Source organism: Cervus elaphus, chromosome 5 (genome assembly GCF_910594005.1).
Source record: "Cervus elaphus chromosome 5, mCerEla1.1, whole genome shotgun sequence".
NCBI lineage: Eukaryota > Metazoa > Chordata > Mammalia > Artiodactyla > Cervidae > Cervus > Cervus elaphus.
Genome location: NC_057819.1, coordinates 105,597,469 through 105,615,913, shown reverse-complemented (window position 1 = coordinate 105,615,913; position 18,445 = coordinate 105,597,469). Strand labels below are relative to the sequence as shown.

Below are 18,445 nucleotides of genomic sequence, written 5' to 3'. Positions count from 1 at the left end.
CATCAAGCTGCTATTTTAAAAAGTTAATAACTTGACCCGACAAGTTTAGGGAACTTAATCAGATATGCTATCCCCAACCCCCCCACTTTAAAGCTGTATAGTCCTTGTTAGACTCTCAACATCTCGGTGAAGTCTTGCTATAAAAAGTCCTATTTAATTTTGTTTAGTTCAGCATTTCTCCAATTTATGTAACCACTGAGCTGTTTGTGTGCTCAAGTCCGCCTGACTCCTTGAGGCCCCACGGACTGTAGCCCCCCAGTCTCCTCTCTCCATGCAATTCTCCACGCAAGAATACTGAAGTGGATTGCCATGTCCTCCTCCAGGGGATCTTCCCAGCCAGTCTCTTGTGTCTCCCTCATTGGCAGGTGGATCCTTTACCACTAGCGCCACCTGGGAAGCCCAACCACTGTATATTCATATACAAATGGAAGAAAGCCACAGTAGATAGTAAGGTGTGGTAAAATACATTTGGTGGAGAATTAGCACAGACAGTTCTGTATTTTAGAAAGCTCGTTCCAGCGGAATATTGAGGACAGTTTGGAGGGAAAGACTGGTTCTCCCCATCAGGAAGTGGAGCGTGCTTCTCTCCTTGAACCTGGATATGACTTGTGACACCCTATTGTCTGCTCACAGGGTGCACTGTTCTGGAGGGTCCCAGCCACTTACTCCACCGAAGTGCCTGCATGTTTACCAGACCTAGTGAAAACGCCTAAAATGCTTTCTGACTTCAACTCCCTAACCCCTTCTATGTTCCTCAGTTCAAACATAAAGCAATAAAACCAGCTCTCCAAGCAGTTTCTCACAACCAATAATCAGAGTCAAATGTGTTCAGCCTCAGACATTAGGAATCACATCACTAGTGTGAGTTAGGCCCTTAGTACCAAAGATAAGTAACCTTGAGACAAAATGGGAGAGGGGAACCTAAAATATGATGACTGTCACAAAATTGACAATTTCTGTCTGACTCAGAAATTTGTGATGAGGACAGTAAAATGAAGTTGTCTGGAGTCTCTTGGGGGTTAATCCTTTTGTCGATACAACATAGCGACTGTCTCCTATCTGGGTTCAAAGAGTTCAAAACTCGCCCTAGAGGAACCCCTGCAGCAGTGGAAAGGTTTCACTTGGGAGTTTCTGAGTTTTCTGGAACAGTAAGCAGAACCACTCTCCACTCACTAGGGGCCTCATGAGTGCCTGCAGGGTGCTGACACCAGGACTGAGACCGAGGCTTTTAAGGTCAAAGACATTTAGGACTTAATCATCAGATCCCAGAGGAGAGCTCATCCTTCTGAGCAGAACACTGGAAATGATTACTTGCCAGGGAAAAATAGCAGAAGGCATACCTGTGACTGATTCACATTGATGTATGGTAGAAACCAGTGCAATATTGTAAAGCAATTATCCTCCAATTAAAAAAAGAAAATAGCAGAAGGCTTCCCAGAGGGATTGGCAATTGATCTGGATGATGACGGTGGATTGTAATTCAGAGGGAAAGGAGAGGAAAAGGGGGAATGTAAAGATAAAAAAGTCAAGGAAAAGGGAGATTAACTCTGAGAACCAAACCAGGCGGATGTGTATTATCACATAATCTTCAGGAAAGCCTCAGGAGAAGGCCATCATTCCCACTTCACAGCTGGAGAAACCATGGCTCAGGAAAGTTAACTAGCATAAAGCAATTATCTGCTGGAGAGTTGGATTGAGGGGTGCAGCAGCCAGAAAACTGCTCATGAGTACAGTTTGTGTGCTTAGCCGCTCAGTCAAGTCTGAGTCTGTGACCCCATGGACTGTATCCCACCAGGCTCCTTGGTTCATGGGATTCCACAGGCAAGAATACTGGAGTGGGTGTTCCCTTCTCCAGGGCGTCTTCCAGACTCAGGAATCGAACCTGCATTTCCTGCACTGGCAGGTGTATTCTTTACCACTGAGCCACCAGGGAAGCCCGAAATGCAATTTAGTGGTACCAAAATGTCACTGTAAGTTATTTGTAAGGATACAGAGCAGTTACTTACCAGAACTATTATTGGGAAGTATAGTGTATGTGTCGGGAAAATAAAGAATTCATGAGCTATTCAGGGTGCTGATGTGGTCCAGATCCCCAGAGGCATGCTGGAATAGCTGGTTATCAAACTCCAAAGGAGGATATTTTCCTAACACACTCAGGAATGGCAGCCTTTTTAAGTGTTTAACAGATATTTGAAGACTATCAATTTAAAGGGGCCCAAATGACATATACCCAGACAACACTAATTCAAAAAGATACATGCTAGGAAAGATTGAAGGCAGGAGGAGAAGGGGCTGACAGAGGATGAGATGGTTGGATGGCATCACTGACTTATGGACATGAGTTTGAGTAAGCTCCGGGGGTTGGTGATGGACAGGGAAGCCTGGCATGCTGCAGTCGATGGGGGTCGCAAAATCGGACACAACTGAGCGACTGAACTGAACTGAACATGCACACCTGTGGTCATAGCAGCACTATTCACAATAGCCAGGACGTGGAAACAACCTAAATGACCCAAAGAGGACTGGATAAAGACAATGTGGGAAATATATACAATGGAAGTTACCCATAGAAAAGAATGAAAAATGCCATTTACAGCATCATGACTGGACCTAGAGATTATCATACTAAATGAAGTAAATCAGAGAAAGACAAATACCACATGAAATCACTTATATGAGGAACCTGAAATATGGCACAAATGAATCTATCTACAAACCAAAACATACAGACATAATAGACTTGTGGTTCCCAAGGAGGAGGGAGTTGGGGGATGGAAGGACTAGGAGTTTTGGGATTCACTAGAGGTAAACGATTACATACAGGATGGATAAACAACAAGGTCCTACTGTATAGCAGAGGGAACTGTATTCAGTATCCTGTGATAAACCATGTTGGAAAAGAATATAAAAAAGAGAATGTCTATATGTGTATAACTGAGTCACTTTGCTCTACAGCACAACATTGTAAATCAATTATACTTTGATTTAAAAAATAAGATTAAATAATAGGCCCAAAAGAATAGTATGTCCGGATACCCTACTTGTTCTGAGTGGTTACGGAAGAGTCAGTCCTAAATCTGCTAACTACAGAGCCAGTACGCAAAGCCTGTAGCATGCAGTTGAAACACAGACTGGCAGACAGACAGACGTATGGATAGACAGAAATGGAGAAGAATTCAATGGTGATTAAGAAGACTGTGCTTCACAGGTGTGTCTGACAGTAACCCTAGTGTTGTGTTTCTCCAACTTTTATCACCACCACAAAATTTTCAGATAGTTTAAATCCTTTTGGGAACAAGATGAGAATGAGTGGACAATAGATCTCCACTGATAAAGAAATCGACCACCATGTATTTGTTATCCTCAGGAAATTACTACAATCAAGGGGAGATCCGTAAGAAGGAACTCTTGCAGAGCTGTGATGTTCTGGGGATTCCCCCCTCCAACGTAATGATTATTGAAAACAGGTAAATGTATCTTTTAACAATGTGGAAATTCAGTGGCAATAAATACACAGTGGTACACTGAAAAGACACAAAAAAACTCATGTGGGTGGGTAAGAACATTCTTATTTAAGAAGTTACCCAGATATAGTTTCACATTTGTTTTCAAGTGACAGTATAACGCAAATGAATTTTTTCAACTTCTGTTCAGATTTTGTCTTAAGATAGCTACTTCTTTAATCTTTAAAATAAAATTATAAAATATGTCAGAAGTGTAAAGAACAGTATTATGAACCCTCACATGCCTGTTGTCTAAGGCCAGTAATTATCAAGCCTTTGCTATGTGTGCATCTATCCCCATATAATATCTTTTGTGTGTGAAGTTTTAGGGGCTATTTTGCAGTTATAACTTAGCTGTGTTTTTTCTTTTTATTGGAGTATAGTTGATTTACAATGTTGTGTTAGTTTCTGCTGCACGGAAAAGTGAATCTGTTATACATATACACATATCCACTCTTTTTTCAGATTCTTTTCCTATATAGGCTATTACAGAGTACTGAGCAGAGTGCCCTGTGCTGTATAGTAGATCCTTATATATTTTTATATAATGGTGTGTATATGTCAATCCCAGTCTCCCAATTTTTTCCTCCCGTGTATGAAGTATTTTAAAGAAAACCCAGCCATCAGGTTATTCTACCTTATGTACTTAGGGATAGATCTCTTAAGAAGGTAGACTTTTTTTTTCATGCAGCCACAACGTCATTAGCAACCCATCAAACAAAACTGATAGTAATGGCAATTCCTTGGTTTCAAAATGGACACCCAGTCCATTTTGAGCTGCTTTGAGTAGCTCAAAAGTGTCTTTTCACAGTTGGTTTGTTCAAATCAGGGTATAAACAAAGTGCCCACACTATAGCTGGTTGATATGCTTCGTATCCCTTCCCCCTCCCAATGTCATTGATTGTTGAAAAAATTGAGTCAGTCGCCATGTAGAAAGACTTGTCTGTCTACTTCTCGTGGTATTGCCTCAGTGGTTGTTTTAGCCTCTGTATTTCTTGCAAACTGGAAACGAGCACTAACTTTCAGGGACCAGAAGCCGTACCATATCCACCCCATTCCATCATTTCAGGAGACGTGTACTGTCTCACTTTCAGTGATCCTACAATCAATTGGTGAGTTTACGTGGTAACAACCATTCCTTTTCATTGTAAAGACCCACATCAACCTTTCATGTAGTGCTTTCATGATTAGGAATCATTAATTAAGTAGAGATTGCAAAATGGTGAGTCTCTAAACATCTCCTGAGTTCCAAATATACCAGCTATAATTCTTCTATAAAGCAGAACTTTATCAACTGGGGCTATTTAGTTACCCTGATATATATAGTTTGACTCCAAAAGACAAGCTAAAATGCTTCTTTCCCTTTAGTCGCCATTTTCAGAATAGAAGTTGATCCCCTACGTAACTGCACCAGTAATCAGTTATTTGTTGGTTTGTTGGATGGGGCACTCAGGAACTTACATGTTCGGTTTTTCAGTTTAAATCATTATGCTCTTTGATACTGCAGTCATCTCCTCTTTGGCCATTGAGCCTTTTCATGTTGGTGCATATGTCCTTTTGATAAGAAATTAAGAATCTGACTTAATTTATTATACTTTTTATATATCCAAAAGATCATGCAGCTTCAGCAACATCCCCTACTTGTAAGAGGAGCCGTAAACTTGTTAAAAATAAATAATTCCACAGCCAGTTTGAAGATTCAAGGAAGCCAGGTGTCTTAGTCTGCTCAGGCCACCGTGGCAAAATACCAGTCTGGGCAGCTTAAACAGCAGAAATATATTTTTCTCTCACAATTCAGGAGGCTGAAAGTATAAAATCAAAGTATAGCAGGGTTGATTTCTGGAGAGGGTTTGCTTCTTGGCACGCAGATGGCCATCTTCTCCCTATCTGCTCACAAGCAGAGGGGAGAGGGAAGTTTCTCTCTTCCTCTTCTTACAAGGCCACCAGTCCTATAGGGTTAGGGCCCACCATTATGACCTCACTTAACCTTGTGCGCGTGCGTGATAAGGTCACTTCAGTCGTGTCTGACTCTTTGCAACCCTATGGACCATAGCCCATCAGGCTCCTCTGTCTGTGGGGATTCTCCAAGCAAGAATACTGGAGTGGATTGCCATGCCCTCCTCCAAGGGATCTTCCCGAGCCAGGGATCGAACACAAGTCTCTTATGTCTCCTGCGTTGGCATGTGGGTACTTTACCACTATCACCACCTGGGAAGCCCCTCACTTAACCTTAATGAGCTCCTAAAGACCCCATCTCAAACTACAGTCATATTGGGGATTAAGGCTTCAACCCTCGGATTTGCGGAGAATACAGTTCAGTCCCTGGCAGCATGCAGTTTTCAGTCTTTCAGCCTCTAGTTTCCTAACCCAGCATGCAGAGCTCTGGAATCTTGCTCTGGGTTATTTAGACGAGTCAAAGGGAAGGATGAAGGGGACGAAGAGAAAGGAAAGTTTCACGGCGGGCCCACATTCAGAATTATCATGGTAACTATACATTCAACTCACTGTCAGCGCCAAGGACCTCGCTAAACACATGATCTTACTTAATCTTGAAAATAATCCAGTTACGTCCCCAGGTTATAGATGAGAAACAGAGGACTAGTGAGAGGCTGAGTCATCTGCCTGGGGTCACCCAGCTGACACTGGCAGAGCAGGCCTTGCAGCCGAGGCCGTCTGGTCACTGCGCTCTGACTTCTCCAAGCCTGACTCACAATCGCACAAAGGTCACCGTGTTCAATTCTTCAAATGACTGTACAAACACAGGTTTTTTAATGATCCTTTTAGTTTCACACAAAGAAACTGAAGCTTAAGAGACTCCTCTGAGGTCAGACGTTTAATAAATGGCAGTCAGTGCTAGGATTCTGAAGCAGAAAGGAAGACAGAATTGATTCCTGACTTTCTGCGGGAAAGTAGGTCACCACTTTGTTAGGGTAAGCGAACGACCGACATGTGCTTAAGAGAACATCTGACGTTGTGTACTGTCAGTGCTTTCTTCCATTGCTCTGAGCTTCATGGCTGGATTCCAATGAGGCATTTAGCCAGAGGAGCTCACCTAAGTAAGCCCCTTAGCCAACCCCTTAAAAAGAGAAAACAGTTCCATTTTCAACAGGAGGCATCTAAGTCATTAGACAACTAAGTGGATATTCTTGGTCACCTTACCCAGTTCCTTAATACTTGTAGGTTCTGCTAATTTAATGAACCATGTGATGTTTAAATGAATGTTATTAACAGATACGGATTAAAGCTCCTGGAATGGGCAAGGTGCCATGCTAGAGGCTGAGGAAAAAGAACAGTTCAAGGTCCAGGAACTGGATAATGGGTGTTGGCCTGATAGGCACCACTGCTGTGTCTGCAGAAACAGTAGTTGTGCACATGCTGAGGTTCAGGCTAGAAAAGGGCTTAGAGACCTTCTCCCGGACTCTTGGGAACTGAATGTGACTGGGAAGTGCAGCCTACAGACTGAGTATTCATTTGTTGCTTTTGTGCTGGAGTCCATAGAATTGTTTCATTTACATTTCAAAACAAAAAGTAAACACACATTTCTGTATGTATATTCTAAGAGAACACACACCAGACTTGTCAATAGCAGCTGCTCTTTAGTTTGGCCAGGGAAGGAAGGACTCTAGCACTTCTTAATTTCACAGAATTCTGTACAGTTTTATTTTGCTTTTTTTTTTCTTTTAAAGGAAGCCTGTATTACTTTTTATTTATTTATTTTTTCTGTATTACTTTTTTAAAGTACAAGCAGACTTCAAAGATACTGTAAGTTCAGGCCCAGACCACTGCAATAAAGCAAGTCAATAGGAATTTTTTGGTTTCCCAGTGCATATAAAAGTAACGTCAACACTATACTATAGTCTATTAAGTATGCAATAGCATTACATCTAAAAAAAATAACATACATACCTTAGTTGAAAAGTAGATATCATCTGAGCCTTCAGCCAGTTGTAACAATAACATCAAAGATCATGGATCACATATCACCATAACTAATAAATAATAATGAAAAAGTTTGAAATATTGCAAGAATTACTGAAATGTCACACAGATACACAAAATAAGCAAATGTTGTTGGAAAAATGGCACCAGTAGTAGACTTGCTGTCATAGGTCCACAACCCTTCAGTTCATTAAAAATGCAGTATCTTTAAAGCATAATAGTGAAGTGCAATAAAATGATTATATATTTTTAACTACTACTACATGACTAATAAAAATTCTTCCCTCTGTACTCAGCTTCTATCCATACAAGTGAAGGCTAAATTAGAAACAATTCTGTATACATTTTGGTAAGTTCAAAGCATAGAGTTCCTTGAAAAGATAGTAATGCTTTTCAAGCCTTTTTATAAACACTGTGGTCTTCTCAGGGCCTTATTCTGAAGGACCAGTGGGCAGAGGGTCAGATATGCTGCTCCAACGGGCTCAGGCTGGAAATGGGGAGGGGTTTAAGGGGGGCTTCCCCGGTGGCTCAGATGGTAAAGAATCTGCCTGCAAAAAAAAAAGAATCTGCCTGCAACGCAGGAGACCCAGGTTCGATCTCTGCATTGGGAATATCCCCTGTAGGAGGGCATGGCACTCCAGTATTCTTGCCTGGAGAATCCTCATGGACCGAGGAGCCTGGTGGGCTACAGCCCATGGGATTGGAGAGTTGGACACAACTGAGTGACACACACACACACACACACACACACACACACTGATTGTAATGAAATAAAACAAAGTAGACCTTCCAGTCATAACCAGGCCCATAAAAACTCATCAGGGCCCAACAACCAACCATTGGGAGAAACTTTTGGGGTCTCGGAGCTGATCGTGATCTGATCCCTGCTCCTAGCATCCCATACCTGCTGTACCCACATCACATCTATTCCCACCACAAAAGCGGAGGATTCCCAGCACCCGAGTCAGTTCTCGTATGCAAGTCAGGCTGCAAACACACCAAGCTTTCTTCTGCATCCACACTCATGCATGTGCCTGCACTCCTCTGACTGCTTCCTCCCTTCCCAACTCCCCACATTTTGGCTGTCTAGCAAACTCCCATTCATCCTTGAAACCCCAGCTCAAGATTACCTTTGACTTTGCAACATCCATGATTTGCCCAGATTTTCTTGGGCACTTTGGCTACATTGTCACTGTCCCATCATATCCTAACATATACCTTATTTTTTTTACTCCATAAGCCCCTCTGTATCTCTTATTCCTATATCCCCAACCACTGTCCTAACACTTGATACATAGTTGCTTGATGCATGTTTGTTGAATAAACAGGCTACTTGGCTCACACCAGAAGCTTCCTTCCTGTGGCAGCTCATGTGTGTGGTCTCCAACCCCCTTTCCTCGGTTTTTTTTTTTTTTTTCATTGATCCAGAAATGGTGAATAGCAAACCAATTCCTGAGACTTCAGTAAAACTGTTTTCACCTTTTTTTTTTTTTTTTTTTTTAAGAAAACAGTCTTGATCCCTGACTTGCATGGTTATTTTTAGCCTTCTGGAAGTCCTAAGTGAGCACTTAGGTTTGGGAGTATTTTTCTACATGTTGATTTTCCCACTCTGTCAGTTTGGCTCCACCATCCTAAGGTTTCAGCATCTTTTCTCCCAGTGCTTGTCTCAACATCATCCTGGCATTAACAAGCCCAAGACCTTAACAGACTGATTTGAGTTGGACAAGGAAATAGAATCCAGTACCCACTGCTGCTGCTAAGTCACTTCAGTCGTGTCCAACTCTTAGTGACCCCATGGACCGCAGCCTACCAGGCTCCTCCATCCATGGAATTTTCCAGGCAAGAGTACTGGAGTGGGGTGCCATTGCCTTCTCCGCCAGTACCCACTAGGCAGCATAAATGAGCCTGGCCTGCTACCAGTTCCTGGAAGTCTCTGTGTTTTCCAATAAATGCACACAAATCAGTGAAAGGGAAGCCACAAAGCAGAGAGTCTGGGGCTGCTGGGGTCCCACTGGTAGCTAACCCCGTCTCCTCCTGAGACCCTGTAAAAGCCAGTCCTTTCCAGAAACCAAAACAGACCATACACCAAGTGCCAAAGTGAACGTGACCAAGTGTCCTCTTACTATAAAAAGATAAAACAAAGCTCCTTGCAGGGCATTTTCTCCAAAGACACAAAGAAGTGACCGGGTACAGTGAGAGGGCAGCGCTCCAGTCCCAGTTGGCAAGAGCAGGGCAGGGCACCCATCCTCCCAGAGGGCACAAAGGACAGCGGTGTTTCCTAGAAAAGGAGCTGTGGGAGGAGACTGCAGTGGACCGAGCTGATACAGAGCGACTATGCCAACATGGAGGGCTGCTCCCGTGCTACTTCAAAGGCACGTTATCCTGGGAGCTGGAGGGAGGCTGGGGCGTCGAGTCACGTGTCAGTTTAGAAGAAGAGTGGGACCGGGGAGGCTGGCTTCAACAAGGCATGTATTTGTAGCTGATTCTGCTCCTTGAAAGAGGCTGTAAATATGCCACAAAAATAGGAACCAAGGTGACTGTGTATTGTGATATTCATTACAGCAAAAAAATTGATAGCAATCTAATGTAGCAGTAGGTGATTAATTATATAGCCATGGTCCAGAACATTAAGCCACAATTAAAAATTTTCTTTTTAATATTTATTTACTTGGCTGCCTCGGGATATTCCTTATGTCATTTGGGATCTTTTGTTGCGGTGTGAGGGCTCAGTAGTTGCAGCACTTGGGCTTAGTTGCCCCACAGCATGTGGGGTCTTAATTCCCTAACCAGGGATCAAACCCGAGTGCCTTGCATCGGAAGTATGGGGTCTTAACCACTGGACCACCAGGGCAGTCCCACACAATTCAAAGTTTTCCATGCATAGTTCATAGTCTAGGAAGATGTTCCTGATAGAATATTGAGTTTAAAAAGCAGTATATACTTCCTTTACACTCTTCTGTATTTTCCTTAGTTTTGATAATGAGCGTATATCAGTTGTAAACCGACAGTTTCACTGAATTTATTTTATAGTATATTGTTTCTGAGAAGGTGAGGCTTGATTCTGAGGCATTTCCAAATCCTGTTGGAAGTGCCAAGGTAAAGCACTGCTGGCCAGCTGTGCACCTCCTCTCTGGGGCAGATGTTACCAGGCAGGTATGTTCTATGTCCGGTGATTTTCTGATATGGTGGTTTACTTGCTTCATCAAAGTTGAAGCTCTGTAATTATTTCTTTTGCTGTCGTTTCCTATGGAGTTTGAGGGAAGAGAGTGAAATGGAGATGTTGCTAGGACTATAAGTGTAAGTCCATGTTTCAACTTAAACAGATTCCTGCTGGCAGATGAAGGAAGGGTGAATATGAGGAAAATCAAAACCAGAGAAAAGAAAAAGAGGGAAGTACAGTGTGATGGAAGAGCTCTCGTCCAGGAGTCATGAAATGTGGCTTCAGCTTGTAAGGCCTACTGTGTGACCTTTGGCAAATAATGCCCTCTCTCTGGGCTTCTCTCGTCTTATATGTGCAACGACTGGATGAGATGGTGACTTTTCCTAAAGCTCCTAGATCTTCTCAGGGGCAGAGCAGAATGTGTTTAGATGTGGTTGTTCTATAAATGGAGGGTCATGTGCTCAACTCAGCAATGTAGCTGATTTGTTTTTAAGTGCTTTCCATTTTACTGAGCACTTCTACATTTCATGACACCCATGGCAGTCTATGTCCCTTGTCACACACTTTGGTCCTTTCCTCGGGAAGCAAAGTAGGGATTTTTTTAATTAATAAATTAACATTTTTATTCTTATTTATTTGGCTGCACCAAGTCTTAGTTGCAGCATGCACATGGGATCTTTTTTTATGTATATAATTATTTACTTATTTATTTTTGGCTGGGCTGGGTCTTCACTGCTACACAGGCTTTTCCCTAGTTGCGGCAAGTGGGGGCTACTTTCAGGTTGCGGTGCCTGTGCATGCTGCTCACTGCAGCAGCCTCTCTTGTTGAGGAGCACGGGCTCCAGGATGTGAGGGCTCAGTAGTCCTCAGGCTCTAGAGCACGGGCTCAGTAGTTGTGACGCACAGGCTTTGCTGCTCTGCAGCAGATGGGATCTTCCCAGATCAGGAAACCGTGTCTCCTGCATTGACAGGCAGATTCTTTACCACTGAGCCACCAAGGAATCCCTGAATAGGCATATTAAAACACTAAGAAGTAGACCCTTTAAGAACCAAACTGAGTTTAGCCAGCTCACCCTTACCCCCACTGTCATAGTCCATTTGGGCAGCTAGAACAAAAACACCTCAGACTGGATGGCTCGTAACAGAATTGTGTCTCACAGTTCTGGAGGCTGAGAAGTCCAAAATCACAGTGTCAGCAGATTTGGTGTCTGGTGGGGCCCTGTCTCCTGATTCACGGACTACTACCTTCCTGCTGTGTCCCCACGTGGTGGAAGGACCAAGGGAGCGCTCTAGGGTTTCTATTCTAAGGACACTAGTCCCATTCATGAGGATTCTGCCCTTGTGACTTTATTACCTCCCAGAGGCCCCACCTCCAAATACCATCACACTGGGAAAATGGGTTTCAACATATGGATTTTTAGGGGACACAAATCTTCAGTCTATAGCATCTGCAGTAATTGCACTAGGAACCAAAAACTCTGGATGAGAGGCAACTAATTCTCTCCCACTCAAGCCTTACAGACAAAGTGTCTGCGTCCAGAAGAAAGGTCACTGGGTCAGCCTTTAAGATTATTTCCCCACCACACCAAGTTCCAAGAAAAAAGTCTTAGTCATCTGGGGGATGAGAGCCCTTAGGACAAGAAACACTGCAGCTGCCTGTGTGTGTTGCAACGTAAGTTGATGTGGTGGTCCTCTGGCAAAACTGTCATGGTGAGACAGGCCTGGTTCTGCAGGGCTGCATGCCTGCATGCTCAGTTGCTCAGTCGTCTCCAACTCTTTGGCACTCCTTGAGATGTAGCCTGCCAGGCTTCTCTGTCCATGGAATTCTCCAAGCAGGAATACTGGAGTGGGTTGCCATTTCCTCTTTCAGGGGATCTTCCCGACCCAGGGATCGAACCTGGGTCTCCTGCATTCGCAGGCAGATTCTTTACTGCTGAGCCACTTCGGAAGCCCCACAGCTTAACTACCCAGTTTCAGTATTAGAAGGATTTATAGGGTTTATTCTTTTTTAGGTTTTCTTTTTCTTCTTTTTACCTTTTTTAGTAATACTGTCACCCTCACATATATAGTCAGTTGATTTTCAACAGTGCTGCCAAGACAATTCACCGAGGCAACACAGTCTCTTCTGCAAATGGATATCCATATACCAGAGAACAAGCTTCCCTTCCTCTCCACTAAACACAAAATTTAGCTCAAATAAACCCAAATAGCAGAGCTAAAATTATCAAACACTTGCAAGAAAATATAGGAGTAAATCTTCATGAGTTTGGGTTAGGCAGAACCTTCTTAGATATGACACCAAAAGCATCAACCATTAGCAAAAGAAAAAACAGGCCAAATTAAAACCTTTTTTGCTTGATGCATACCATCAAGAAAATGAAAAGACAACTCACAGAATGAGAGAAAACATTTGTAAATCATATATCTGAAAAAGGATTAATATCCAGAGATAGATACAGACAAATGTAATATATCCTTATATATTATATAGTATATATGGGCTTCCCTGGTAGCTCTGCTCTGCAGTAAAAAAAAATCCGCCTGCCAATACAGGTGAAACAAGGGGCATGGGTTCCACCCCTGGGTCAGGAAGAACCCCTGGAAAAGGCAATAGCAACCCACTCCAGTATTCTTGCCTGGGAGATCCCATGCTACAGTACACAGGAGCACAAAAGAGTTGGACACGACTGAAGGACTAAACAACAACAACAATATAGTATATATAACATATAAAATAATATATAAAGAACTTCTATAAGCAACAACAAAAAGACAAACAACCTAATTTTTTAAATGGTCAAAGGACTTATATAGACATTTCTCCAAAGAAGATACACAAATGGCCAATAAGCACAGGAAAAGATTTTCAACATCATTAGTTATTACAGGAATGAAAATCAAAACCACTGTGAGACACTACTTCACACTCCCTAGGTTGACCAATTTTAAAAAAATAAAAAGGGAACTACTAACTGCAGGCCAGGATACAAAGAAATTGGACCCCTCAGGCACTGGTGGGTTTGTGTAAAACAGCTTGGCAGTTAGTTCCTCAAAAATGTAATTACAGAATTACCTTTACCCAGCAATCTTACTCCAACATAAATACCTAAAAGAACTGAAAACATTCAGATGAAAACGTGTACATGAATGCGCACAGCAGCACCATGCATGGTAGCAAAAGGGTAGAAATGACTCAAATGTCCATTCACAGATGAGTAAATGAGCAAAGCATGGTCTGGCCATACACTGGACTATTATTCAACCACAAAAAGGAGTGAAGTCCCAGCACATGCTACAGGCTATATGAACCTAAAAAGAAGCCTGTTAACAGGCAGCCACACAGGGTATGATCCCATTTATCTGAAATACCCAGGGCAGGCAAATCCACAGACACAAAGTAGATCAGTGGCTGCCAAGAGTGGGGAGGGAAAGGGAGTGGGAAATGACTCATAATGGGGTTTATTTTCTGAGATGACGAAAATGTCCTAAAATTGCAATGACAGTTGCACAACTCTGTGAACATACCAAAAAAAAAAAAAATGCACCACACTGAATTGTGCACTTTAAATGAGTGGACTGCAAAATTATGTGAATTATGTCTCAATCAAGCTGTTCTGAAAATAACAGTAATATTTAATAACAATATTTATGATGTACACTGTAAAAACAAACAGTACAAAAATATATCCAGTGAGGAAAAACGAATATCTCCCTCCACATATGCTTCTCTCCTCAGAGAAAACCACTGTTAACTACTCAATGTGTAAACTTCCATACCTTCAATACTTTACAAATGCAGATTTACATACATAAACACAAATACAGTTCATTTTTCAGTGAGGCATACTATTCCATGGGATACCTGTATCATAACTTACTTGACTAATAAAACCGTCCATCCCATGGCCTTGCTTGAATCATCATTAACCATCCCACGGCTGTTCACACTGGCGTGATACATAGAGTAAGAAGCTATTTAGTTACACATCAGGGTTTGCAGTGTGGGCTTCCTGTTCACCTCCAGGATAAGACCTTGACCCTAGTGAGGTGAGAAACCTAGATTCTGCATTTTTTACAGACTCCCTAGATGATCGTAAAGCACAGTAATGTTTGGGAACCTCTGAGCTGCTGTTTCTGAGTTGCAACTCCCATTTCCCGAGACAGAGAAGTGGAGTGGATAAGCCTGAATCAGGGTACCCGGGACAGGGGAAGCTTGGATCAGGTCACCTGGGAAGGGGCATTATTTGGTCTTTTTTCTTGGAGCATAAGTGTAGGAGCAAGTTTTCTCATAGGAATGTAAGAGCAGGAAGGACTGACAGTGAGGAAGAAAATACTGGAGTCTCCAGTCACTGGCATTCCTGGGGGGACCTCTGTGTGTCGCCCAGAGCACGCCATCCCCCGAGCCCGAGTACCAATGACACAACCTCAGCTCTGAGCTCAGCCACATCTCACAAGACCCTGGAAGCACTGGCTGCTTCAGAAGCCATCCATGAGGAGCAGAATCTCTCACTCACAACTCACCACTCGCAGCAGAGATGTTAATCTCTATTAAGCAACTGAACAGTGAGACTTTGTAAACACTTTACTTCACTGATCATATAAAAGTTCTCACTGAACTATTACAAAGTCAGCAATTAATATTAATCCTGTTGAGTTAGAGTAAGAATACACTGATTAGAGCCTTGTTCCCTAGTCCCACCTCCCGGCCTGTCTGTCGGGGATGCCTGGGACCCCCTGCAGGCCAGTTACAGCTTTGGGGTCACTCTTGACACTTGCTTAGCTGCGCCTGGCCAGCTGCTGATCTCACCAGGCCCTTCTCGTAGCTGCTGAAACTCATAGGGAGGATGTTTGCATACCTCCCAGCAAACTTGGATGGCCACCAGGACACTCCCGTTTCGTAAATCATTGGGCCTTGTGCCCTTTGTGCTCATGACCAGCACCCAGCCTCACCCTTGGTGCTGGGGTGTCCATCCAGAGCCATCAGGCAGGCCACTCCCAGCCTCCCCATCCTGCCAGCCAGGTCACTGTGGAGCCTCCTCTCAGTCCTCTTCCGGGCTGCCTGAGCACTCACCTCCACTGACCGCACCACTGCCCCCTAGGTTGCTGTGGAGGGTACCTGGGTCCTCTCAGCTCCCTCCCCTGCTCCTGTGCAGCCCTCCAGCCATGTATCCATTTTGTCTCCATCTTTCTACCCCCACCCTCTGCGTCCAGGCTTCTGCAGAGAGGTCCTGTGACTGAAACACAGGTGGAATCCCCAGAAGGCCCCTTTCAAGGCCTTCCTGCCGACCAATCCTTCCAATCCTTTCAAGGCCCCTGCCCACCGCACTTCTCTGTGGCCCAGCACCCATCACCCCTTTCCTTCCTTGGCATCAAATACCATCCAATCCAGAGTCAGCTCAAGAGCTGACCTTTACAGGACCCTGACCGCATGCCAGGCTCTAAGTGTCCATCAGGTTTTATCTCGTTTCATCCTCACCACGCTGATGACAAGGGAGCTGTTAGCCTGCCTTGAGCCCGCAGCTCTGCTCCCTGCTTAACACATCCATCCTCTGTAGCCAGATCGCCTGGGCCTTACCTGTCTCCTCCTGCCCCCGTGGGTAGCTTACTCTCTACCACCATGGCTGACTGGTTTGCCGCATCCTCAGACATCCTCACAGCTGCACAAACCCTTCTGGACTCCCAAGTCCCTCAGGCCTCCCACCTCTTTCTTCCTCCCAAACTTCTTAAAGCTCCTGGTGCTGCTCTCTCACCACCCACTGACCCGTCCTTCTGCACCACCTGCCCCTTTTCATGGGCCCTGCTTCCAGGGCCACCCATATTCCCCCCAAGGGGTGAAATCCAGCGGCCTTTCCTTACTCAAGCCCTGCTGGCACGGTCCCGTGGACTGGTCTACTCTGTCTCTGCCCCACCAGACCCCTCCCTTCTCCCCCAACCTGACTCGCCAAGCTACGGTTCTGGTTCCTGCTCCCTTGAGGCTATTCCCGGAGAGCTTCTCCATGGCTACAGCTCCTTCATGAGAATTTTTTTTTTTTAACGCAGTGTTTTAATTTCAACAGTCTTAAGACAAACCAAAAAAAGGAAACACCAGTTGACAGAGCTCTCTATAGCTGGGTATCACCAGTTTCAGTGCCCTTCCTAGCATTCTGCATTATTACACCAACTGATATATATTTAGTCACCAAGTGACTAAATAAAGTGACGCCTGTGACATGGGCTTCCCTGGTGGCTCAGACAGTAAAAGAACCTGCCCACAATGTGGGATACCTGGGTTTGATCCCTGGAGAAGGGAACGGCAACCCACTCCAGTATTCTTGCCTGGAGAATTCCATGGACAGAGAAACCCAGTGGGCTACAGTCCACGGGGTCCCAAAGAGTCAGACACAGCTGAGCAACTAACACTCTGTGACTGTAAGGAAGACACCAGGCAAACATGAAGTCCTCCCGTGTGACTCTGGAGTCACCTCCAACGGCGTTTTCTTCTTTGCTTGTACCGTCCAGTCAGGCACTAAATCTGACAAAGCCTCTTTCCATAAGTGTTCTGGGCGCCTTTCTCTCTCCCATCCCCAGGGCCTCCTCTTTGGTCTGGACCCTTGCCGAGGACTAACAGTGCTCCACCCCCAAGTTCACCCTTCACTTTCCCAGGCTGATGTCCTAAAGCAAACCCGATCCAGCCACTGCCCTGAGGAAACCTCCCCGTGCTCCTCACTGTGCGAAGATCTCTACACGAGACAGGTGCCCTCAGTCACGGCCCCACACTCACCCCGCACGCCATGGCTCCACTCTTCTCTTTCTAGAACTCTAGCCCCTGTCCGGAGGCCTGTTCACCCTGACCCAGCACAGACACCGCCGCCTACATGAAACTTCCATCCATACTGTACAACCTTAACATTTCCTCTCTGAACCACCACAGCAACATGTTTGACTGTTTCTTGCAGTGCCTTTTTGCCCTGGACTTCATTATTTGAGCACTGGTCTGATCATCCTGCAGTGCCTTGCAGTTCAGTGGAATCTACAGTTAAGGTTCCCTTTCACCCTGAGATGTCCCAGGGGCTCCGTGGTTTGGCAACCCTCTTCCCACGCTGGGACTCCAGGGTGTCCTAGTGGGCTGACCACACCGCCCACGGGGACTCCACATCCCACCCTCTGGCTTTGCTTCTGCTCTTCTCACTTGGCACGTGACGGCATTCCAGGTGCTTGCTGAAGGCAGAGATGAACCCCTTCTCTGACATGACCCTAAATCTGGCTTTTTTAAAAAAAGGGAAAGAGGCAGACATTTCAGGCACCAGAAGATTGAGAAGTGTCCAAAGTCTAGGCCCCAGCCGTTCTATCTCTGTCCCGAGCAACACTGCACAGCCTCTGCCCTGGGGGGGGGGGGGGGGGGGGGGGGGTGGCCCTTGGGAGGCCCCAGGGGAGAGGGGAGGGGTGGGGACGGAGACCTGGGCCTCCCAGCTGAGCCCTGTGACCGCTGAAGTGAGCTCAGTGAGCAGTTCTGTTTCTCAGTTGCCACGTAAGACAGCGAATTGGCAATTTTGGGGAAAAGATCTCACAAGAACTTCGCAGGATTTACACACCTTGTTGGGGTACTAATTAATGTAAAACTTGTGTCTTCCTGAGAAAGGTGAGCTACAGCCCTGCCTGACAGCCCTGACCTGCAGGTTCCTTTTATGTGCCTGAGAAAGGAAGGCAGGGAGCCTCTGTGGACAAGGGTCTCCTGGGTCATTGTCCACGCTCTTAAATTGCTTGTGGGGGTGGGGTGGCTGGCAGCCCAGATGCTTCACAGACACCAACTGTGGTCTGTTTCAGCCTCTTCCTGGTTCTTGGTCCCTTCTTTCCTCCTCAACTT

General features: G+C 44.8%; 1 protein-coding gene across 3 annotated transcripts in view; it reads left to right on the top strand.

The window, feature by feature from the left end:
* PIGL (phosphatidylinositol glycan anchor biosynthesis class L) overlaps positions 1–18,445 on the top strand; it is a 47,397-nt gene that overhangs the window by 4,905 nt on the left and 24,047 nt on the right. For all 3 annotated transcript variants that reach the window (XM_043903962.1, XM_043903961.1, XM_043903960.1), the window contains exon 2: positions 3,368–3,467. In XM_043903962.1, the coding sequence (XP_043759897.1) occupies positions 3,368–3,467 (100 nt within the window). The remainder of the gene's footprint in view (positions 1–3,367; positions 3,468–18,445) is intronic.